At 43.9% G+C, this 25,628-nt stretch overlaps 1 protein-coding gene across 1 annotated transcript in view; it reads right to left on the reverse strand.

Annotated features, from left to right (window-relative positions):
- Nucleotides 1-21,992, reverse strand: part of LRRK1 (leucine rich repeat kinase 1) — a 143,370-nt gene extending 121,378 nt beyond the window's left edge. Inside the window, exon 1 of the mRNA XM_068990902.1 lies at nt 21,873-21,992. Coding sequence (XP_068847003.1) covers nt 21,873-21,972 — 100 coding nt within the window. The 5' untranslated portion in view covers nt 21,973-21,992. The remainder of the gene's footprint in view (nt 1-21,872) is intronic.
- Nucleotides 21,993-25,628: the final 3,636 nt, after the last annotated feature.

Raw genomic sequence — 25,628 nt, forward strand, 5'->3', positions numbered from 1 at the left:
TCTAAGCTGCTTTATGATTTTAAGATTCCAGGCTGGAGTTTCCTTGGAATATAGAGGCCATGAGTGATTTCCCCGGATCTCATATAAATATTCATTTCTCTTCTTCTTCCTTTTTAATGAATGAATTATACTACGATTATGTTCTGCAACTTGCTTCTCTCACTTGGAAGTTCTGGGTTGGCACTCGGAGACCCAGCACAGCTGTTGCCATGGCAGCCCTTTGTTTTCACTGATGGACATTTAGGGCATGTCTAGTTTTGTGTAACCCCCTCCACTGCTGCACTGAATAGCCTTATGTGTGCATTTCTCACACATAACCTGAACTGTCTCCCCAGGGTAAATGCCTAGCAGTAGAAGAAGCAGAGGATATAGTAGGCCTTGATTTTTATAAAGATTACCAACGTGCTTTTCCAAAAGTTGCATCAATTATGTCCTTACTTATCAACCCAATATTAGTTTAAAATAAAATATGAAAAGCAGAGCAAAACTTTTATCTTTGCTGTCTTAAATAATATCAAACTTCTTGATTGTTTACAATCTGCAAAGCAAAATAACATATCTCAAAACTGGTTTTGGCTTCAATTTCTTTTCATATGAATGACATTCAATATATCTTCACATTGATCCATCATTTCTTTTTCAATGAATTAATAAATTCTCTAAATCTCCTCTTTGGTTTGTTTGAAATTGGGCTATTCTTTCTATCACTGATTTACCAGTGCTCTTTGCAGTATATGTTGAAAACAGTTTTGACCTGTTTGTTGGTTGTCACTTCTATTTCTGCAGAATAGTTTTAATTGTTATGCAATTATTTTATTAATTTTCTCCTTTATGGTATCTGGGTTCTGTACCATGCTTAGGAAAAAGTCCCTCCTCACTTCCAAATTATATTATCATTTTCCTAGAGTTTTACTGGTATTCATTTCTATGTTTAAACATTTGATTCATCTGACACTGATTTTGGTGTGGAAGTGAGGAAGTAATATGTTATTTTTATCCTATTATCAAGCAAACTTTCTTTTCTGGACAAATTTGAAATCCTAAATAGTAAAGCAAAACTAATGTACATTTGGCCTATTTGTTGAGTTGTGGCTCTAACCCATTGCTTTTCTTGTCCTTTCTCTCTCTAGTCTCCAACACATTTCATTACTATGGCTTTGTAATAATTCTAACATTTGGTGGAACTCTTTCTTTCAACTGATCTCCTTCTCATTTGAATTTTCTTGGCTAGTCTCATGTTTATTTTTCTAGATAGAATTTACTTCTCTCTTTATGTTCTAAAATAATCTTGTTTGTATTTTAACTGCAATTGCACTGAGTTATAAAATCAACATGTAGAGAACCAATATATTTACAATGTTGTCTCTCTATATAAGAGGATGATACGTCATTTTTTAATACTGAAGTACAGTTGACTTCCCTCATATAGTTGGACTTCCCTTGAAGCTCAGTTGGTAAAGAATCTGCCTGCAGTGCAGGAGACCTGGGTTCGATCCCTGGGTTGGGAAGATCCCCTGGAGAAAGAAATGGCAACCCACTCCAGTATTCTTGCCTGGAGAATCCCATGGACAGAGGAGCCTGGCAGGCTACAGTCCATGGAGTCGCAAGAGTAGGACATGACTTAGTGACTAAAGAGAGAGAGAGAGAGTTGACTTACAGTATTACATTAGCATCAAGTGTACAATATAGTAGTTTGATACTTTTATAAATTATACTCTAAAGTTATTAAAAATATGTTATATTCCCTGTGCTATATATTATATCCTTGTACCTTATTTATTTTAAACCTAGTAGTTTGCACTTCTTCCATCCCTTCCTTAATCTTATCTCTTTCCCTGTCTCTTTCCCCTCTGGTAACCACTAGCTTGTTCTCTATAGCTATGAGTCTCTTTCTGTCTTTTTATATTCACGTTTGTTTTATTTTTTAAGACTCTACATATAAGTGAAAACATGGTTTCTGTCTTTCTCTGTTAGACTTATTTCACTTAGCATAATACCCTTCGGGTCCATCCATGTGGTTATAAAGAGCAAATTTTCATTATTTATTATAGTTGAGTAATATTCATTGTGTATGTGTATATATGTTGTTGTTATTCAGTTGCTAAGTCATGTCCAACTCTCTATGACCCCATGGACTGCAGCAAGTCAGAGTTCCCTGTCCTCCAGTATCTCCCTGAGTTTACTAAAACTCATGTCCATTGAGTCAATGATACCATCCAACCATGTCATCCTCTGTTGCCTCCTCCTCCTGTCCTCAATCTTTCCCAGCATCAGGGTCTTTTCCAATGAGCTGGCTTTTCACATAGGTGGCCAAAGTATTGGAGCTTCAGCATCAGTCCTTCCAATGAATATTCAGAGTTGATTTCCTTTAGGATTGACTGGTTTGATCTTCTTGCTGTCCAAGGGACTCTCAAGAGTCTTATCCAGCACTGCCATTTGAAAGCATCAATTCTTCAGTGCCCAGCCTTCTTTATGGTCCAGCTCTCACATTCATACATGAATACTGGAAAAACCATAGCTTTGACTACTGAGGACCTTTGTCAGTAAAAGTAATGTCTTTGCATTTAATATGGTTTGTCTAGGTTTTTCCTATCTTTTCTTCCAAGGAGTAAGCATCATGGCTGAAGTCACTGTCCACAGTGATTTTGCAGCCCAAGAAAATAAAGTTTGTCACTGTTTCCATTTTCTTCCTATTTGCAATGAAGTGATGGGACCAGATGCCATGATCTTTGTTTCTTGAATGCTGAGTTTTAAGGTAGCTTTTTCACTCTCCTCTTTCACCCTTATCAAGAGGGTCTTTAGTTCCTCTTCACTTTCTACCATCAAAGTCGTGTCATCTGCATATGATAGGTTGTTGATATTTCTCCCTCCAATCTTGATTCCAGCTTGTGGTTCATCCATCTTGGCATTTTGCATGATGTACTCTGCATAGAAGTTAAATAAACAGGGTGGCAACATATAGCCTTGACGAACTCCTTTCCCAGTTTTGAACCAGTCTGTTTTTCCATGTGCAGTTCTAAGTATTGCTTCTTGTCCTGCATACAGGTTTCTCAGGAGACAGGTAAGTTGGTCTGGTATTCTCATCTCTTTGAGAATTTTCCATGGTTTGTTGTGATCTATACAATTAAAGGCTTTAGCATAGTCAGTGAAGCAGAAGTAGATGTTTTTCTGGAATTCCCTTCCTTTTCCTATGATCCAGCAGATTTAGGAATTTGACCTTTGGTTCCTCTGCCTTTTCTAAATGCAGCTGGTACAACTGGAAATTCTTAACTCACATACTCCTAAAGCCTAGTTTGAAGGATTTTGAGCATAATCTTGCCAGAATGTGAAATGAATGCAATTGTATGGCAACTTGAACATTTTTTGGCATTGGCTTATTTGGGATTAGGGCTCCCAACATGGCTTGGTGGTAAAAGAATCTGCCTGGCAATGCAGGAGACACAGAGAAGCAGGTTTGATCCCTGGGTAGGGAAGATCCCCTGAAGTAGGAAATGGCAATCCACTGCAGTATTCTTGCCTAGAAAATTCCATGGACAGGAGAGTCTGGCAGGCTACAGTCTACGGGGTCACAAAGAGTTAGACATGACTGAGCAACTGAGCATTCTTTGGTATTGGAATGAAAGCTGACCTTTTCCAGTCCTGTGGTTCACTGCTGAGTTTTCCAAATTGACTGGCATGTTGAGTGAAGCACTTTAACAGCATTATTGTTTAGGATTTTAAATAGCTCAGCTGGAATTCCATCACCTCCACTAGCTTTGTTCGTGGTAATGCTTCCTGAGGCCCACTTGACTTCACACTCCAGGACGTCTGCTTCTGGGTGAGTGATCACACCATCATAGTTATCTGGGTCATTAAGACCTTTTTTGTACATTGTATTCTTGCCACCTCTTCTTAATATCTTCTGCTTCTGTTAGGTCCTTGCCATTTCTGAATTTTATTATGCCCATCTTCGCATGAAATGTCCCCTTGGTATTTCTAATTTTCTTGAAGAGATCTCTAGTCTTTTCCATTCTATTGTTTTCCTCTATTTCTTTGCATTGTTCACTTAGGAAGTATCTCTCCTTCCTATTCTCTAGAACTCTGCATTCAGTTGGGAATATCTTTCCCTTTATCATCTGCCTTTTTCTTTTCTCCTTTTCTCAGCTATTTGTAAGGCTTCCTCAGATAACCACTTTGCCTTCTTGCATTTATTCTCTTGAGGATGGCATTGGTCACTACCTCGTGCACAATATTATGAAGCTCCATCCATAGTTCTTCAGGCATTCTGTCTACCAGACCTAACCCTTTGAATTTATTCATCTCCTCCACTGTATAACCATAAAGGATGTGATTTAGGTCACGCCTGAAGGGTCTAGTGGTCTTCCCTGTGTTTGTGTGCTTAGTCACTCAGTCGTGTCCGACTATTTGCGAGCCCGTGGACTGTAGCACGCCAGGCTCCTCCATCCATGGGGGATCTCCAGGCAAGAATACTGGAGTGTGCTATGGATAGGCCAACTAAACAGAAAATTAGCAAGAAAACACAAACTTTAAATGATACAATGGACCAGTCAGACCTAATTGATATCTATAGGACATTTCACCCTAAAACAATTAATTTCACCTTTTTCTCAAGTGCACATGGAACCTTCTCCAGGACAGATCATATCCTGGGCCATAAATCTAGCCTTGGTAAATTCAAAAAATTGAAAATATCTCAAGCATCTTTTCTGATCACAATGCTGTAAGATTAGATGTCAACTACAGGAAAATACTGTTAAAAATACAAACATATGGAGGCTAAACAACACACTTCTGAATAACCAACAAATCAAAGAAGAAATAAAGAAAGAAATCAAAATATGCATAGAAATGAATGAAAATGAAAACACAACAACTCCAAACCTATGGGATTCAGTAAAAGCAGTGCTAAGGGGAATGTTCATAGCAATACAAGCCTACCTCAAGAAACAGGAGAGAAATAAAATAAATAACCTAACTCTATACCTAAGGCAACTAGAAAAGGGAGAAATTAAGAACCCCAGGGTTAGCAGAAGGAAAGAAATCACAAAAATTAGAGCAGAAACAAATGCAATAGAGACAAAAGAGACCATAGCAAAAATCAACAAGCTAAAAGCTGGTTCTTCGAGAAGATAAATAAAATAGACAAACCATTAGCCAGACTCATCAAGAAACAAAGGGAGAAGAATCAAATCAACAAAATTAGAAATAAAAATGGAGAAATCACAACACAGAAATATAAAGGATCATAAGAGACTACTATCAGCAACTATATGCCAATAAAATGGACAACTTGGAAGAAATAGATGAATTCTTAGAAAAGTATAACTTTCCAAAACTGAACCAAGAAGAAATAGAAAATCTTAACAGACCCATCACAAGTACAGAAATCAAAACCATAATCAGAAATCTTCCAACAAAGAAAATCCCAGGACCAAATGGCTTCACAGCTGAATTCTACCAAAAATTTAGAGAAGAGCTAACACCTATCCTACTCAAAGTCTTCCAGAAAATTGCAGAGGAAGGTAAACTTGCAAACTCATTCTATGAGGCCACCATCACTCTAATATCAAAACCTGACAAAGATGCCACACACAAAAAAAGAAAACTACAGGCCAATATCACTAATGAACATAGATGCAAAAATCCTCAACAAAATTCTAGCAAATAGAATCCAACAACATATTAAAAAGATCATACATCACAACCAAGTGGGTATTATCCCAGGGCTGCAAGGATTCTTCAATATTCACAAATCAATCAATGTGATACACCACATTAACAAATTGAAAGATAAAAACCATATGGTTATCTCAATAGATGCAGAGAAGGCCTTTGACAAAATTCAACATCCATTTATTATAAAAACCTCCAGAAAGCAGGCATAGAAGGAACATACCTCAACATAATAAAAGCCATATATAATAAACCCACAGTAAACATTATCCTCAATGGTAAAAAATTGAAAGCATTTCCCCTAAAGTCAGGAACAAAACAAGTGTGCCCACTCTCACCACCATTATTCAACATAGTTCTGGAAGTTTTGGCCACATCAATCAGAGCAGAAACAGAAATAAAAGGAATCCAGATTGGAAAAGAAGAAGTAAAACTCTCACTGTTTGCAGATGACATGATCCTCTACATAGAAAACCCTAAAGACACCACAGATAATTACTAGAGCTAATCAATGAATATAGTAAAGTTGCAGGATATAAAATTAACACACAGAAATCCCTTGCATTCCTATACACTAACAATAAGAAAACAGAAAGTGAAATTAAGGAAACAATTCCATTCACCACTGCAATGAAAAGAATAAAATACTTAAGAATAAATCAACCTAAAGAAACAAAAGACCTATATATAGAAAACTATAAAACACTGATGAAAGAAAGAAGACACAAACAGATGGAGAAATATGCCATGTTCATGGATCAGAAGAATCAATATGGTGAAAATGAGTATACTACCCAAAGCAATATATGGATTCAATGCAATTCCTATCAAGCTACCAACAGTATTTTTCAGAGAGTTAGAACAAATAATTTCACAATTTGTATGGAAATATAAAAAAACCTCGAAGAGCCAAAGCAATCTTGAGAAAGAAGAATGGAACTGGAGGAATCAACTTGTCTGACTTCAGACTATACTACAAAGCAACAGTCATCCATAGACATCCAAAGACAGTATGGTACTGGCACAAAGCAGAAACATACATCAATGGAACAAAATAGAAAGCCCAGAGATAAATCCACGCACCTATGGACACCTTATCTTTGACAAAGGAGGCAAGAATGTACAATGGAGAAAAGACAATCTCTGTAACAAGTGGTGCTCGGAAAACTGGTCAACCACTTGTAAAAGAATGAAACTAGATCACTTTCTAACACCACACACAAAAATAAACTCAAAATGGATTAAAGATCTAAATGTAAGACCAGAAACTATAAAACTCCTAGGGGAGAACATAGGCAAAACACTCTCTGACATAAATCGTAGCAGGATTCTCTATGACCCACCTCCCAAAGTAATGGAAATAAAAGCAAAAATAAACAAATGGGACCTAATTAAACTTAAAAGCTTTTGCACAACGAAGGAAACTATAAGCAAGGTGAAAAGACAGCCTTCAGAATGGGAGAAAATAATAGCAAATGAAGCAACTGACAAAGAATTAACCTCAAAAATATACAAGCAACTCCTGTAGCTCAATTCCAGAAAAATAAGTGACCCAATCAAAAATGGGCCAAAGAACTAAACAGACACTTCTCCAAAGAAGACATACAGATGGCTAACAAACACATGAAAAGATACTCAACATCACTCATTATCAGAGAAATGCAAATCAAAACCACAATGAGGTACCATCTCACACAGATTGAAATGGCTGCTATCCAAAAGTCGACAAATAGTAAATGCTGGAGAGGGTGCAGAGAAAAAGGAACCCTCTTACACTGTTGGTGGGAATGCAAACTAGTACAGCCACTATGGAGAACACTGTGGAGATTCCTTAAAAAACTGAAATAGAGCTGTCATATGACCCAGCAATCCCACTTCTGGGCATACACACCAAGGAAACCAGAATTGAAAGAGATACATGTACCCCAATGTTCACTGCAGCACTGTTTACAATAGCCAGGACATGGAAGCAACCTAGATGTCCATCGGCAGACAAGTGGATAAGAAAGCTGTGGTACATATACACATATTACTCAGCTATTAAAAAGAATGCATTTGAATCAGTTCTAATGAGGTGAGTGAAACTGGAGCTTATTATACAGAGCAAAAGAAAGTCAGAAAGAAAAACACCAATACAGTATATTAACGCTTATATATGGAATTTAGAAAGATGGTAATGATGACCCTATATGTGAGACAGCAAAAGAGACACAGATGTAAAAACAGTCTTTGGGACTCTGTGGGAGAAGGTGAGGGTGGGATGATTTGAGAGAATAGCATTGAAACATGTATATTATCATATGTGAAACAAATCACCAGTCCAGGTTCGATGCATGAGGCAGGGTGCTCAGGGCTGGTGCACTGGGATGACCCTGAGGGATGGGATGGGGAGGAAGGTGGGAGGGGGGTTCAGGATGGGAAACACATGTACACCCGTGGTGAATTCATGTCAGTGTATGGCAAAACCAATACAATATTGTAAAGTAATTCAGTTCAGTTCAGTTCAGTCGCTCAGTCATGTCCCACGCTTTGCGACCCCATGAATCGCAGCACGCCAGGCCTCCCTGTTCATCACCAACTCCCGGAGTTCACTCACACTCACGTCCATTGAGTCAGTGATGCCGTCCAGCCATCTCATCCTCTGTCATCCCCTTCTCCTCCTGCCCCCAATCCCTCCCAACATCAGAGTCTTTTCCAATGAGTCAACTCTTCACATGCGGTGGTCAAAGTATTGGAGTTTCAGCTTCAGCATCAGTCCCTCCAAAGAAATCCCAGGGCTGATCTCCTTCAGAATGGACTAAAGACATCTCCCAAACAGAAAAATAAATAAATAAAATACATGTAAATCTGTAGTAAAAAAAAAAAAAAAAAAAGAATATTGGAGTGTATTGCCATACCCTCCTCCAGGGGATTTTCCCAACCTCAGGATTGAACCCAGGTCTCCCAAATTGCAGGTAGATTCTTTACTGTCTGAGCCACCAGGGAAACCCAGTGGTCTTCCCTACTTTTTTCAATTTGAGCCTGAATTTTTCTAGAAGAAGTCATAGTCTCAGTCATAGTCAGCTCCTGGTCTTGTTTTTACTGACTGTATAAAGCTTCTCCATCTTTAGCTAAAAGAATATAATCAGTCTGATTTTGGTGTTGACCATCTGGTGATGTCCATGTGTTGAGTCTTCTCTTGTGTTGTTGGAAGAGGGTGTTTGCTGTGACCAGTGTGTCCTCTTGGCAAAGCTCTGTTAGCCTTTGCCCTGCTTCATTTTGTACACCAAAGCCAAACTTGCCTGTTAAATCCAGGTATCTCTTGACTTCGTTACTTTTGCATTCCAGTCTCCTATGATGAAAAGGACATCTTTTTTGTGTGTCAGTTCTAGAAGGTCTTGTAGGTCTTCATAGAACTGTTCAACTCCAGCTTCTTCAGCGTTAGTGGTTGGGGCACAGGCTTGGATTACTGTGATGTTGAATGGTTTGCCTTGGAAACGAACTGAGATCATTCTGTCGGTTTTGAAGTTGCACCCAAAGACTGCATTTCAGACTCTTTAGCTGACTTTGAGGGCTACTCCTTTCTTCTAAGGGATTCTTGCCCACAGTAGTAGATATAATGGTCATCTGTCCACATTCACACATTCACACATTCCTGTCCATTTTAGTTCACTGATTCCTAAAATGTCGATGTTTACTCTTGCCATCTCCTGTTTGACCATGTCCAATTTACCTTGATTCATGGGCCTAACATTCCAGGTTCCTATGTAATACTGTTCTTTACAGTATCAGATTTTACCTTCTCCACCAGACACATCCACAACTGTTGTCTCTTTTTGCCTTTTCATTTTGTTCATGGGGGTCTCAAGGCAAGAATATACATATATATACCCCATCTTTATCCACTCATCTGTTGATGGACACTTAAGTTGTTTTCATATATTGGTCATTGTAAATAATGCTGCAGTGAACATTGGGGTACATATGTCTATTTGAATTTTCTTTTTGATATAAATCTATTTTGAATAAATCTATTCATTTTCTTTGGATATAAACCCAGGAGTGAAATGGCTGGATCATATGGCAGTTCTATTTCCAATTTTTTTAGGAAACTCTATAGTGTTTCCATAATGTTTATGCCAATTTACACTCTCACCAACAATGCATCAGGGTTCCATTTTCCTCCACATCCTAGCCAATATTTATTATTTGTAGACATTTTGATGATAGCCATTCTGACAGGTGTGAGGTGACATCTCATTGTGGTTTCGATTTGCATTTCCCTGGTGATCAGTGATGTTGAGGATATTTTCATATGCCTGTTGGCCATCTGTATGTCTTTTTGGAAAAATGTCTGTTTAGGTCCTCTGCCCAGTTTTAAATCAGGTTTTCTTTTTATATTGAATTCTATGAATTCTTTATACATTTTGGATATTTAGCCCTTATTAGATTTACTTAAACCTAAATGCATGCATGCATGTTAAGCCTCTTCAGTCATGTCTGACTCTGTGCGACCCCATGGACAGCAGCCCACCAGGCTCCTCTGTCCATGGAATTCTCCAGGCAAGAGCACTGGAGTGGGTTGCCATTTCCTTCTGCATTAAATCTAAATAAGACTTATTTAACCTAAGTCTTAAAGGTTCCTTTATATGGCCCTGTATATTTATCATTACTTTCCCAAGACAGTGTACATTTATTTATATTAATTCAATAATTAAGAAAAAAGCAAAACTTTTCTACTGATAGCCCCTTGGACATTCAAAGTTCTCATTTCAATTCTTCGGAGCTTGTAAATGAGTCTGGATAGGGTATTTAGTTACCCACTACATACAATGTCAATGCAAAGAGCTCCTAGGAAAGATAAAGAAAGACCAAAATGTCCTAGAGGTTGATAAGGAAAAGATATGAAGAGAGAGCTCAAAAAAAGTAAATATAACCAGCTCTCACACACAATAAAACATGCTAAGTCTCACTCATCTTAAGATAAATGCATATCAAAACTATACTGAGACATCTTTTCTTCACATAGCAGATTAGGAAAAACCAAAAATTTGATAACACTGTAGTCAGGCCTAGAGGGAAACAGGCAAGCACATACACTGTGGAGGCAAACAGGAAAAACTCCCATGGAGGGTGATTTGGAGGCATATGTTCTTTGGCCTGTTGGGGCTTCCCAGGTGGTGCTAGTGGTAAAGAACCCATCAGCTGTTGCCGGTAGATGTAAGAGACACAGTTTCCATCCCTGGGTCAGGAAGATCCTCTGGAGGAAGGCACAGCAACCCACTCGAGTATTCTTGCCTGGGGAATCCCATGGATGGAGAATCCCATGGACGGGGGAGCCTGGTGGGCCACAGTCCACAGGGTAGAACAGAATCAGATGCAACTGAAGCGACTTACCACACACGCACACACACGTTCTTTGGCCCATTACTTCGAGAATTTACTGTGTAGATACACTTGTATATGTGTGAAAAGACATCAACAGCATTATTCGTTATATACCTAAATGTTAGTAGCCCAAATGTCCATTAGAGGGGACTGCTTACTGAAGTATAATACAATAAATAAATACATAAACTGAGGTACAATACAATACCGCTGGAAGATCATGGCATCCGGTCCCATCACTTCATGGGAAATAGATGGGGAAACAGTGGAAACAGTGTCAGACTTTATTTTGGGGGGCTCCAAAATCACTGCAGATGGTGATTGCAGCCATGAAATTAAAAGACACTTACTCCTTGGAAGAAAAGTTATGACCAACCTAGATAGTATATTCAATAGCAGAGACATTACTTTGCCGACTAAGGTCCGTCTAGTCAAGGCTATGGTTTTTCCTGCGGTCATGTATGGATGTGAGAGTTGGACTGTGAAGAAGGCTGAGCACTGAAGAATTGATGCTTTTGAAGTGTGGTGTTGGAGAAGACTCTTGAGAGTCCCTTGGACTGCAAGGAGATCCAACCAGTCCATTCTGAAGGAGATCAGCCCTGGGATATCTTTGGAAGGAATGATGCTAAAGCTGAAACTCCAGTACTTTGGCCACCTCATGCGAAGAGTTGACTCACTGGAAAAGACTCTGATGCTGGGAGGGATTGGGGGTAGGAGGAGAAGGGGACGACCGAGGATGAGATGGCTGGACGGCATCACTGACTCGATGGACGTGAGTCTGAGTGAACTCCGGGAGATGGTGATAGACAGGGAGGCCTGGCGTGCTGTGATTCATGGGGTCGCAAAGAGTCGGACATGACTGAGCGACTGAACTGAACTGAACTGAGGTACAATACAATAGATGCTATGCATTTGTCAAAAGAATGATGATAAATGTGTGAAAGAAAGAGGCAAGGTACAGAGCAGTGCGTGTGATCAGCTACCCACTGTGTAAAAGAGGGAAAATATGAGTCTGCATTTGTTTTGCTTGTATCCATACAAAGACAATCTGGAAGGATGTAAAAACCAAAGAATTGTAAATTGTCACTATGGTTGTTGAATAGTGTGACTGTATTCAAACAACTAAAGTTTTAGGATCTTGGCAAGGAAAAAGACATGAAGTCATTCACTCTGCCTTTTCCTCTGCATGTCTTCAGGCAGAGATACACACCCTCGAGTTCAAACAATAAAAATTGACTCCAGCTGATTTGCGTCAAAACTGGGACTGCCATCTGCCTTCTAAATCTCAAAGCAGGCACACACAAAAAAGCAAAAAGCCAAGATAAGGGGTTTCTCTGTAGCTCACAGAGTTATGAGTTGATGTATTTAACACGTGGATTTGAAGGGAACCCCACGGGTGAATACAAAGTGGCCTCTGAAAAGTTAAAAGCAAGCACCACAAATGTATCTGCCTAAAAGATAATGCTTAACAGAAGCAAACGCCTGCAGCCTCACCCTTCTGCCCTGAGACAGAAATGAAAAGAGGATTTTCAGTCTGAGTAAGAGTTTACATTCCTGGGTGCCCCACTCCTCTGTGGCTAGGCTTGTAGCCTGTGGCTGAGTTGGACACAGTTGCTCTATGATTGTCACATTCACTATTTTCCTCTATGGAAATGTCCACTCAATGGACATTCCTCTATGGAAATGTCCAATGTAGTACAAACTTCTTCGGTTAATACAACCCTCACCAGACAACAATATGGCCCTTTATTTTTATGAGTGCTGTTCTGATTATTAAAGCAAGAAATGCCATGACTCCTTGGAAATCACAAACATGCCAAGAAGCCTGAGTTCTGCTACTGTGGCCCTTTGCCCATCAAAACCTGACTCAGCCATCACTATTTCTCTGAGTTCAAGGCACTCCTTATGGATAGCTTTTGGCTGAACATTTAGGATACTCATGAATATTAGAACTTTGAGCTTTAGTAAGAGACATACAGATTTTGTAATCTGGCCAAAAAAAAAAAAAAAAAGGCATTCTGAAGATGAGGTGAGGAAAGATTTCGACTTCAATGAAAACACTTTCAACTAAAACTTTAATTAAACAGTTTTAATTAAAACAATTTTGATGATTAAATTGGGGTCATCACATTTCAGTGATAAACACATTTTGAAAATGAGGACTTGTCAAGTTTTAAATTCTATGCCTTTTATAGCTTCAAGCCCCCAAAATAAAAAATCCCCATTTTTAAGGACCTCCTCATTTTTATCAGTATAATAATATCATCATTTTCACTAACAGAAACAGGATCCAGCTGAGGCTATATGATTTACTGAGGATTTACCAAGCATGTGTACTTAGCAAACAGATTCTAACCATTTCTGTGTTATAGATGAGAACTGGGGTACAGAAGGATCAGGATTTGAACCTGGCTCCTTCCAACTGCCAAGTCCACGATTTTAACATCATCACTCAGTTTCTCCTAAGGTTGTGCAAATTGCACACCTGGGAAATGCCAAGGAGAGGCTGGAAGACAATATCCAGACAGTAGGCTGAGGCCTGACTGTAGCCACAAACTCCTATACATAACAAACTCAACAAGCCATGTGAGCACAGAGAACAAGGAGACCTGATAGGGCCAGAAACCATTGTGCAAGAGGTGAGCAAGGTTCAGGAGTGCTGCAAGGCTGCACGGAGTGCATCTAGGAAGTAAGGCCTCCAAAGCCACCAGCAGGGGTACTGCACAGAGGGAAAACCCACAGTAAGCCCTTCTTCAGTCTGCGCCAGGCAGTACAGGGCCAAGGTTCCTGTCCCTTGTGTGCTAGAGACGAAGTGTGAAACCTCAGGTGGTGGCTGACACTCAGGAGGTTTGTGTAGTCCCCCACCCAGAAGACATCCACCCAGGTGTACCCCCAGGGCAACCTGCTACAGTCTCCCTGCCCAACTCTCTGCAGCCTGCATTAACCAAAATGGCCTTCACAGACAGTTTTGGGGAATCCCAGACACAAAGATCAACATCCAACCACATACCCACAAATATTTGAGGAAGATTAACATCATAAAGGAGAAGCACCCAACTCTGATAACCGCACCTCCAAGCAAGGCAGCTGCAGATTGGCAAGAATCTGACCCCTCCCCAACCCCATCTCCCCACACACAAAGCTAAATTAAGTTCCCTGCTATTGAGCCAAGGACCTAATGCCCCTGGAAGCATGTTGGCTGCCACCCCCGCCCCCACCACCACCCAGGGCAGGAGAGGATGAGGCATATTCCACTATAGCTCTCCCTTGGGCCTTAGAGTCTCCAAGGGGAAGTGAGCAGTTGACAGTGACAATGGTTGGGCAAGGCAGGGCCTTGCCAGATCTGAGAACCTGCACCTCTTGCTTTCCCCTTATATTACTGCTCAGTGGGAAAGCCTCCACAAATAACCCAGTCACCAAGATAAGGGCGTGTGGGCAAACTTTGGACTGGCTGATGATTAAACTTGCTATTGGCAACCACTACTCTCATCTGGGAGTCAGGGCCTGAGCTCCCCTAAGCAGGATCTCGGGCTCTAGCTTTCCAGAATCTGGGGGGCCCATTTCCACCTAGAAACAGTGTTATATAGCAAGAACAAGCCCTCAAAATAAATATGAGTGACGTCTTAGAGAGATACAAGGGGACACAGCATCCATATCAAAGAACTGGCTGAAAAGCTGGGAAATTAACATGAAAGAGGTGATCTAGAAAACACAATAGGTTTGCTACAGAGCATAACGGACAGAGCCAAAGGACAAATCAGCAACGTGGAAGACCAAGCAGAGGCTGCAGTACCAAGACACAGAGAAGTTAAAGCACAAACAAAAATTGGAGAGACAGGGAAGGTGCTCTGGGTAAGCTTCAGGCTCTGCCTGCAGAGAATGGGGTGGGGGGATGGGATGCCCCAGAGAGCCAACCTGAAGAGGAAAAGTTAAAATTTTACAAAACCTTCTCCTTCTCCTCCTGCCTCTGTAACTCAGCTTGCCCCTTGTAAAGTCTAGATCATGTAGGTCATGTAATCTCAGAAAGCGGGGCTCACAATACTAGGAACTGGAGTTTATCTCACTCACCCTTGTCCTGCTCTTTGCAATTGCCCAGCCCCTGCAAACCTGCTTAATCATGCCTGTCCATGTAAAGGACAGGTACCCCCTTGCCCATCTTGACTGCTGTTCCCGCACATGCGAAATCCCTTAGTTTAAACCAGCTTATTAACAGCTAGTGTTGTCCACTGCAGTCTGTCCATAAAAACTCTGTAACCTCTTTGTTCGGGGCTCAGAGCTTGGCGTGTTAACTCCCCTGGGCTGGCTGGCGTAATAAACCTGAGTTCTCCAACTCTCCGAGTGTGATGTTTGGTTTTTCTGCAAGAAACCCACAGCAGCGGGGACAGGGAAGGTGGGAGGCCGTTCTCTCCTTGGGCCCAGGCGGCCGTTGCCTAATGGTTAGTCCACAGACTAAGGAGTTCTGCTTGGTGACACCTGAGGGAAATGTGTTGTGGGCTACCTTTCTTGAAGGCAGTGGGATGATTCGCGCAGATTAAAATGGAGTCCAAGGGCGAGATAGTTATTTCAAGGAAGGGATTAAGGGATGCCGGTCAGCCTAGGCAGTGGGGCCAGAGGCAGCAGAGACAGGACTGGCCTCAGCAGCACTGATTTCCCGCCAGAGCAGCCCACACGAATACCTGAGAGTCAGCTCCCCGATACTAGAAGTAAGCAAGCATAGTCTGAACAAATAATCAGAGGAGTTAAGCCTCAGATCCAGATTAATAGTAAAAGCCCCATCAGACTCAGAGCTTCTGCAGAGGGCAGGTCTTCGCCGGCAGGAAGCACAGCTGTGTCAACCGCTCCCACACAGATGGACACCACTGTCACTTCTCCGGAGATCTTGGCTGCCACTCAGCCTCCTTCCCCTTCACCTCCCAGTGAGGGACTCTTGACTGGACACTGGCCGCTCCCTGGTGGCCCAGAGCTGCTCCTGCAGCCAGATCCCTTTCTGGCAAGACCCTGTCCTCCCAGCAGGCACGAACAGGATGCCGAGTCCAGGAAGAGCTCCAAGGCGTGCGTGGGCAGTTATGCTCGGAAAGGCACCCAAACCAGGCATCTGCCCCTTGGAGGATTTCCTCCCGAGGCTCACTGAGGAAGCATGAGGCCACACAGGAGGCACTTCCTATTTAGGCTATTTCTATTTCTAGAAGGCAGACAAATCTACTTGGCCTTCCATTAAGAAGTTATTTTCAGTATAGATTTGAAAAACTCAAAGCAAGAAGAAAAGGACATTGTAAGTAGATATGTCAAAACCTGGGACTCGAGGGCCCTCCGGAATGTTCCCTTCTCCTTCTTCTGTCCATGCTGGGCTCAGTGGAGGACAGTGCTTAGCAGCAGGCAGCAGAGCTCAGGGCAGCTCACAGAGAGGAGAGGGGTGAGACTCCCTCGGGTGACGTCTGTCCAAGTGCCCCCCAGCCTCATGGTCCTGAAGAATCTTACCAAGCATTCCTGGCCAGAATTATCTGGAAGTTTCCTCACTTCTCTGCTTCCCGGGAGCCCTAACCTCAGCTGACAGGACAGGTTTTTCCACTTTGACTAGTGTGAGGCAGATGGAGAAGAATGTCTAATGACCTGTTTGTCAAACTGGCTCGCCCCGCAGTCCTGGCCCGGGATCTCACTGACCCTTGCTCTCTCAGCTCACGCACTCAGGACCCATCCACACTTTCCAAGTGTTCCTTCCGTATCCAAGGCCAGTAATGCTGACGATGAGAGTATGGTTGTGACGAGCCTTTCTGGGGCACAACTGTGCTGCACAAACCCAGGATAGGTGCCTATAGCCCACCTGGTACCACATGTATGTTCATGGGCGCTGCAAGGGTTAACCATTCTGAACAAGCATAGGGTGGGCTGCACAAGTCAAAACAAGTAGAAGTACTAACAAACACACCCGGTACACACACACAAAAGACCACTACCAAAACTCCCAAAGTAAAAAAGTTAGTTGTGTTTTTTTTTTAACTAATTTTTATTAAAGTTTGGATCTTTTCCTATAATGGTAAGATTATTTCCAAAGCACGCTACCTTCCAAGGATTTTTAAAGGGTGATTTTATTCCAACATTGAGAATAACTTGAGTATATCACTGCTCCTCTTTCTGACAGTTTTCCTCAGGCAGTGCTGAGAATTATGTCTGCAAGGATCTTTCCTGGGGTGAAGTTGGTGGACTGGGGAGGCAGGACTCCCCTGGGGAGAAGGGGGGGCAGAAAACTCATCCAATAGGGACAGAACTAAGAGGGTAAGCCCTGTGAGAGGCACAGCTGCAGACTCCTGAAGCCAAATATTGCCCCATTTAATTCAGAAAGAAGTGAATAAGAGAGAGGCCAGTTAAAGCAAAATTTAACCTTGGAAGTCAGCACCCAGTGATGGAGGAGGTATGCAGGTTGGATCCTAATCACAAAATTTCTGTACTTAGACAACAATTTTTTAAGTAAATTGCAATATTATTCTCCTGGCTGCAAAAGTAATGCAAAACAAGAACAAAAGAACACATGCTCATTGTAGAAAACATAAGCTCTACAAATAAGTAAAAGCTATAATCCCTGAGGACTGTACTACTCTTTGAGTGTCACCTGCCCCCAGGCTGTGGTCTTGGTGCACATATTTCTGGTTTGCGAAAATGAAATCCAACATGCAATGTTTTAAAATAGGGCCCCCAGAGCTCTGAGTTCAAGGTAAAGATCATTTTATCAGTGAGATTCACCACTCCCATCCCTCCACGATGGCCCATCGAAGCGACCCCACTGCTAGCTGTTGGGGGGCTGGGGCTTCCTGTCAAGGTTCACAGGAGAAAAGGGCTCTGCTGGATGCTTGTGAAAGTCACTTGGTCTTGTCCGACTCTTCGCAACCCCATGAACTATAGACCATGGAATACTCCAGACCAGAATACTGGAGTGGGTAGCCTTTCCTTTCTCCAGGGGAATCTTCTGAACCCAGGGATCGAACCCAGGTCTCCTGCATTGCAGGTGGATTCTTTACCAGCTGAACCACAAGGGAAGCCCTGCTGGCTGCTTGCTGCTGCTGCTACTGCTGCTAAGTTGCTTCAGTCGTGTCTGACCCTGTGCAACCCCAGAGATGGTAGCCCACCAGGCTCCGCCATCCCTGGGATTCTCCAGGTAAGAACACTGGAGTGGGTTGCCATTGCCTTCTCCAGTGCAGGAAAGTGAAAAGTGAAAGAAGTCGCCCAGTAGTGTCCAACTCTTTGCAACCCCATGGACTGCAGCCTACCAGGCTCCTCCGTCCATGGGATTTTCCAGGCAAGAGTACTGGAGTGGGGTGCCATTGCCTTCTCCATGCTGGCTGCTTAAATAAATATAAATATATGAATAAGATATATTTTTTAAAGAATTGAGCCCACTACCCCCTATTGTGGTAGATGGAATGACAGACACCAATTTTTACCCTCTGCCTACATCCACAGCCTGGCAGCAGCCTCCTCATGGAGGCAGCTCTTCACTTGGGCTTCTTTATGTGACTTGTTTCGGCCAAGGGTGGAGCATGGTGGCAACAGCCTGTCAGTCTGAGCCAAAGCCTTAATAGACTCTGCTTGCTTCTACTTTCACTGCTTGCACCTCTGCAACCGGCAGGGAAGAAGGCACCACGCCAGCCTGCTGGGCTCTGAGGAGATGAGCCATGCGGAGCAGAGCCGCAGACTACAGGGTGCAGCAGAGCCCTAGGACTCCCATGGGTTAGTGGGCCAGGAATAAGCGCTGACGGTATATCCGACTGAGATTCTGTCTGTCTGGATCCGGGTTCAGAGACGTTGAGCCACTCAGCTGAGGTGACCCAGAACTAAAAACTGGCCTAATGAGCCCCGCAGGCAGGCTCTCGAGCCCTCCTCACACTGAGTGAGTCCCAGGAGTGCCTCCTCACACCTTCTCACTCAATAAGAGGAAACACAGATTTAGCCACCAGTGGGGCTCTAAGCAAGACAGGCACGAGGGTGTGCATCACTCCAGCACACACGGAATTAGTAGTGGCTCCTTATCCAGAGTCGAAGGTAATGGGTTCTGCATTCCCAGCTTTCACACAAGTCCCCATGGTGACACTGTCCTCCTCTGGACCCAGCAAGAAAGGAAACAGTGTCCTCCACTGTCCTCAGTCCCTGCCCTCAGTCAGCGTCCCCCGTCATAGTCCTCAGTCCCTGCCCTCAGTCAGCGCCCTCAGTCCCTGCCCTCAGGCCAGCTGAGTGGTAGAGGAAGAGGCCAGGAGGGGCCCCATGCCTGACTGCCAAGCCACATAAGCAGCCTGTTGCCAGCGGGACAGGGCACATTTCTTCCCCATGGGTCCTGGGGCAGGGCCTCCACACAGCTCCTCACCTGCCTGCCATTATGGAACCTTTTGACTCTTGGAGAATGGGGACGCTTTTGTCCTTCACAGTTTCCACAATGCTGAGCCATAGGACAGAATTTTCCAGTGTATTTCATGTCACTTTGCTCTCTTTTTCCACTCTATGGCTTACATGTCTTGTTCGCTGCATAAACACATCCCTCAGCACCTGGGTTCACAAGGCCTGGGTACCCCCCTGGAGGCACCCCCCAGTGTAGGCATGAGACCAGCACCAGGACAGGCTGCACAATTCCCAACAGGGTGGTCAAACCTTGCGCGTGTCCCGAGGCCCATGCAGACTGGGGCGTCGTGGAGCCCTGAGATTCCACCGGCAAACCAGGCCCTGAGAAGAGAAGACTTTTCTGAGCCTGCTCTGTGCTGCCCAGAGATCACAGTGGTCGTGGAGGGGGAACCACGGCGGTCAGGGAGGGGGGACCACGGCGGTCAGAGATGGGGGACCACGGCGGTCAGAGATGGGGGACCATGGCGGTCGGGGATGGGGGACCACAGTGGTCGGGGAGGGGGAACCAGCCCTAGGAGCGGCACACAGTTCAGACCCAGACCTCAAGTGAGAGAAACAGGGGCTGGGAGTATCAACCTTTGGCCTCTTGGTGCACACAAACACTTTCTGGACATCACCCACCTCAGGCCCCGAGTCAAGGCTGGTTCCTGTCTGTCCCAGGTCCCCAGGACCTCTGTGAGTCAATTAGATCCCTGTGCGCCTTGGAAAAGCCAAGGTCTCAGCCTTGCCGCTTCGTTGGTGGACGGTTGGCATGGCCTGGGAGCCTGTTAGAGATGCCTGTTAGAGACAGGGGTGTCCCACACCCAGGGGATGAGAATCTACAGCTCACCAAGGTCCTCAGGGGACTGGAGTATACACCGCACTGTGAGAAAAGCTGTGCCAACATGCTGGGCCGAATCATCCAGACCAGGTGCTTCTCACCCCCAGCTGCACATCAGGATCATGAGATGGGAAGGCAAGGACTTTTCCAAACTCCCACGCCTGTTCCTCCCCACAGGACGCCGCTCCAGGGGGCTGGGCGGGCAGTTCCAGGCTCTGCCCAGCGTTTCTGGGGCCAGGGTAGAGACGCGCTCGCTCAGACCACCAACTTGTGCCCGGGATGAGGACGGGGCAGAGTCCCTGCTGGGGTTTTCTCAGATGACACAGTCGCCCATCCAACGAACCACAAAGGGACCCAACATCCCTGCCCCAGCCGCATTCCTCAAGATTGCTGAGGGGAGAAGATGGGACACTGAAGGACTGCTGAGGGAGCCTGGAGAAAAGCTCTACCCCAATCAGGACTAGCACGCCACAGACAGGGGACCTTGATCTCACAGTAGTAAGGCAGGGCCTTCCTAACAAGCAAATGAAAAAATTCAAACATCTGAAAAACACACACACGCGCACACTCAAACACTCTGGGAACATTTAGTGGTGGACAATGTCAAGAAGCAAATTCTTTTCTCATTTCATTATCTAATTTATGTGTTCAAAAACCCTTGCAGAAACATCACCTTAGTCAGACGTTGGGCATTTTCAATGGAGAAAAATTGCTCCAGTAACTGAACATAATGTCTGTGGAGTCAGGTACTACACTGAATCACTAACTTGACGGAGGTGCAAACATACAGGTCTGCTCAAAGCCCGCAGGATGGCCTACACTTTGAGGATTGAGGGTTAAGGAAGGTTCAGATGGCAGTTCTGCACATTCCAAGTTGTTGACACTGACCAAGTTTCTACATCTCTCTTTCTCTCACGTTCCTTGGGCATAAAATGGGGATAAAAGTACCATTTATAAGTTGCTGTGAGCATTAAATTTCCTAAGGCACTGAAACCAGTGCCTGGTATGTACTTAGGGTTTAACAAATATTTATTGTAAACGATATCAATAATATACTATTGAGGATTAAAGTGACACATCTCTGGTGGACAACCCAGCAATACGTAAAGAGGCTTAAAAATCTTCAAACCTAATTGTCCTGCTTCTGTAGATCAATCTCAAAGAAATAATCTCAAAACCATGTATAAAAAGGTGGACATGGAATGATTGAGGTCTGAGTCAGCAGCTAAAAGAAACCCAAATGCCCCAAAACATCCAGAAGGAGAGTAAGAATTAGGTCAATCATTTCACACATTTTTCTACTTCTTTTTTCTTTTTTCAGTTTTTGTGTAATGAACACGTAGTAGCTTTATATTGAGAACACAAAACCAAATTCCCATTTCAAAAAATCCTCTTAACCAGCACAAAATGATGCCTTGATTCTTAAGATCCACATACATTTTAAATCCACGTAAATTTTGTCCCATGACATCTTCAATGTGTAGAATTTAAATGAGACTCCCACAATATGTTTTATAATGAAAAACTGCACAACTCATCAAATAACTGGCACTTTACATGTTTTGGTTGAGAACCCCTGGTTTGTGCACACAGCATGCAAAGCGGACGCCACCAGCCCTGCCCGTACCGTTCTCCTGGGTCTCCATGGCGCGTCCTGGACACACAGCTGACCCTGCTGGCCCCACACACCAGTACATGCTGGGCGGTAGCCGAGACATTCCAGCCATCAACCCTCGGGGTAGCTGCTCTCCCAAGTCAGTTCCACCGTGGTCACACCTGCCGCTGCTGCTGCCCGAGGGGTGGACTAGGTCATGGCTTAGAGTCCAGGGTGGAACATATCACAGACCCGCCGTCATGGCTGAGCAGCAAACTGTCTTCTCCTGGTGGTGAAAAAACATCAAGTCAGAAGGCTTTTCTTAACTATCAAGCCCCTTCCCGAACCCTTGCACAAACACTTGTATTTACAAGGCAGTGGCAATGTGCACTGGTCATCTCCCTCCCCCGTTTTTGCAACACTTCTCTTTACATTCCATCTCTCGGCCACAGCGCGTCAGATGTGGGCAGTGGAGAGATGGAGCTCTGCCACCACACCTGGCAGCCGGGCTTCTGTCTGCCTGAGAAGAGTTCAGAAACCCCAGGCAATCGCAGAACACCTACTGTAAAGGGCGCAATCACTGTTATATCAACATGCACTCACTGTCACCAGCAAGGCGACACCGAGACAGTGAAATGAAGTTCCTGCCTTCGGGGTTTTCACCCTCCAGTTGAGGTGGGGCAGACGCACATAAACAGAGCCAAGGCTTCCCTTTGCCCAGAACAGACCGTTCCAGAAGCCTGGAGCTGGGCACATAATGACAAAGCGGTAAGCAGGCAACAGTCCCAAAGAGAAGGGTCTGGAAGGCCCTGGCTATGAAGCCAAGTGAGAGTGAGTCCTGGGGGGTGGCGGAAAGGAGCCCCCATGTTCCACCAGTCCCCATCACCCCTGGGGGTATCTGGCAATGTCCAGAGGCAAGTTTGGTTGTCACAATGCAGGATGGGAGTGCTTATAGGCGTTTAGCGGGTAGCAGCCCGGAGGGGCACTGCTGAACATCCTGCAACACACAGGGCAGCCATCCACAGCTGAGAAGTACCCTGAGAAATTCTGAGTTGGATTAAGACACATCTCCTAAGACTAAGGAGTCTGTGATGAGGAAAGACACTGCTCTCACAGGCGGGGCTCCCACTGAGCTTGGGGTCCCTGACACGATGGCCCAGCCTGCTGATTAAATGACCAGAAGCACCCAGAGGGCAAGACCCAGGCCCAGCTCTGCAGGACCTGGGGTGAGCTGCACGGTGGGAAGGGATGACCACCTGAAACGCATGTGTCCCGCTCAGCATTACCATGGAGTCTATAGTGCAGACATAAAAAGCATGGTGTCCTTAGCAGCTGTTCTCTGAGACAGACAACTCTGAAATGGAGGGTGATGGTAAAGCCCCCCCACACACAAAAAATAAACAAGGTAATATATATGATGCCTAAGACAATATTGTCTGTTAAAAACAGACATGCACCCTCCTCCCCAGGCAACCCTTCAGCATTGCTGTGAGATTTCTACCAAGGTCAAGTTTCTGAAGTCGCTTTTCACAGGACTGGAGATGGTTCTTCCTTGCAACCATAATAATGAGAGAACTGGGAAGCCAGCAGGGTCCCCTGCCTGCCCTCTGATTAACAAGCTCAGAAGGAGACTTCTCTGGCAGCCCAGCAGTTAAGACTCCATGCTTCCAATGCAGGGGGCATGGGTTCGACCCCTGGTTGGGGAACTTAGACCCCACATGCTACGTGGCCGAAAATTTAAAAAAAAAAAAAAAAAGCTCAGAAAATCGAGGGCCACCCCACTGTTTCCCCAGTAAACAGGTTCTAGAAGGTAGGCACTGAACAAGCTGTGGAACAAGGCTGATGAGAGTTCTCTCATCTTAGGGCCTGCAAAATCAGGCCCTGGCCCAGGTGATCTGTATTCTTACAAGCAGGGAGAGGTGGGGCTGGGAAAGCCCCAACCAGAGGGCTTGCCCTGAGGCCTCTGTGCACCTGTATCTTCTTAAGTTAAAGAGCAAAATGTGCAGAGAAACCATGACTGGTGAAATCTATGTTTGAAGTTTGGGAGCCTGAAAAGTCCAAGAAGGAAAGAAGGGACACAATTTAGGAGACAATCAAAGCTTTATCAATTGCAAAACCTGATCAGGAAAATCAACTTGAGAGGTGACAGGGAGAGGCAGCAAAACAGAATCTCTGTTCTAAAACAGAAGCTCCGAATCACACAGCAATGTCAGAAACCGAAGTGTCCAGCTGTTACCTGCTTTTAAGCACCTCTCAAAATCAGCTACCAACTATACCCAACAACACCTCAAAAATCCAAAAGCTAGATGTTTCTTCTGAATCAGAAATATCTACCGTATAATGTTTTTAAGTTAAAAACGTCTTAAGAATATTTTAGGCCAATCCTCGCCCAGCCATTTTGTTCCCCTTTTTATTTTCAGTTTCCTTTTGAAAATCATTTTACCAATGGAGGATTTTGCGACTGGAGCAATTTTTCAATTGTAACTTGGTTTTTTGGTTTAGACTTTAGGGTAGTAGTCTGAAAATGAAGTAACTCAAGTTTTGCCCTGTATTTGCCCTCTAACGGATCTTAGCTTCTTCCTGCTTCTTTTGGATTCAGATCAATGGAACAAATAATGGTTTCAAGTTACATGTTTTCTTTTCATTATAGTATGTATATCCTAAAGAGGGCTTCAAGAAGTGTCCTGCAATAATAATTATTTTAATAATTTTAAAAATCTCATCAAAGATGAAAAAGGAAAAAGGAACCTGATATTCCTTCTACAAATATTTGTATTGGGTCCTTTTCATAGGGAGTGAGCTTCAACAGTTAATGAAACTTACCGTTGGTGAGGAGGACACTGTTAAGTACTTGCTACAAACTTTCTGCCACTGAAAGAATGTCCTGACTCTACTCACTTGTCGTTTTAGGAAGTTTGAACAGGGCCGTCAGTGCCAAAGAGCAGGAAGACACTTGCAAGTGAAGCATGTTAGAAACATACTTATCATCCAGCTCTTTTTTTAATCAGAAGCCTAGTTGAGATGGTTGGCACATCTCTTAGACAACATTTTGGCACTGTTGGCATCCCTTGACGAATTTTGGCTTGCCTACGAAATGTGTTTAATGTATTTGTGGACATCAAAATATTACAGAGCTACAAGTTGGAGAAATATGTACTTCTCAGTCCCAGATGAGAACAGAACCCCTTCAAGAGCCTAAGCCACGAACAAGCTAAGGCTGTCAATTCACCACTCAGTCTTTCTACTTGTACCCATTTGGTGCCTCTCAGAGAGCTCTGGGAGTAAAGGAGAAGCAATAAGCAAGGCCGGTAGGGTCTCTGACACCTGGAGCAGCAGAAGAGACCTCCAGGAGGAATTAAAAGAGTAATTAAACAGATAAAGTAGGAACACAGACAGTGGTAACTAAAAAGAAGCACACAGACGGATGAGAGAATGAGGCTGGGTTTGGAGAGGGTGACTGGGGTGAGCCAGGGGGTCTCATGTCAGAGGCCAGATCAACTGGGGGATGAGAGGGGAAGGAGGTCTTTGGGATTTCATGCCAAGCACAAGAGGAAACTATTGAGGATTCCGAGTAGAGGACTGACACTCTAATTTACCTTTTTAAACAATAAATTACTCCGGCTATACTCCGGCTCCCAAATAGAGAATGGGGGAGGGGAGAGCTGCAATTGTAGGAAAGAGATGCTGGCAAGGGAGAAGGAGCTGGACCTGAACATTACCTTTGAGAGGCCGACTCAACAGTCCTTGCCAATAACTGAACTCAAGGGATGAGGACACGGGAGGGAAGAC

The sequence above is a fragment of the Capricornis sumatraensis genome, chromosome 19 (assembly GCF_032405125.1).
Source record: "Capricornis sumatraensis isolate serow.1 chromosome 19, serow.2, whole genome shotgun sequence".
Taxonomy (NCBI): Eukaryota; Metazoa; Chordata; class Mammalia; order Artiodactyla; family Bovidae; genus Capricornis; species Capricornis sumatraensis.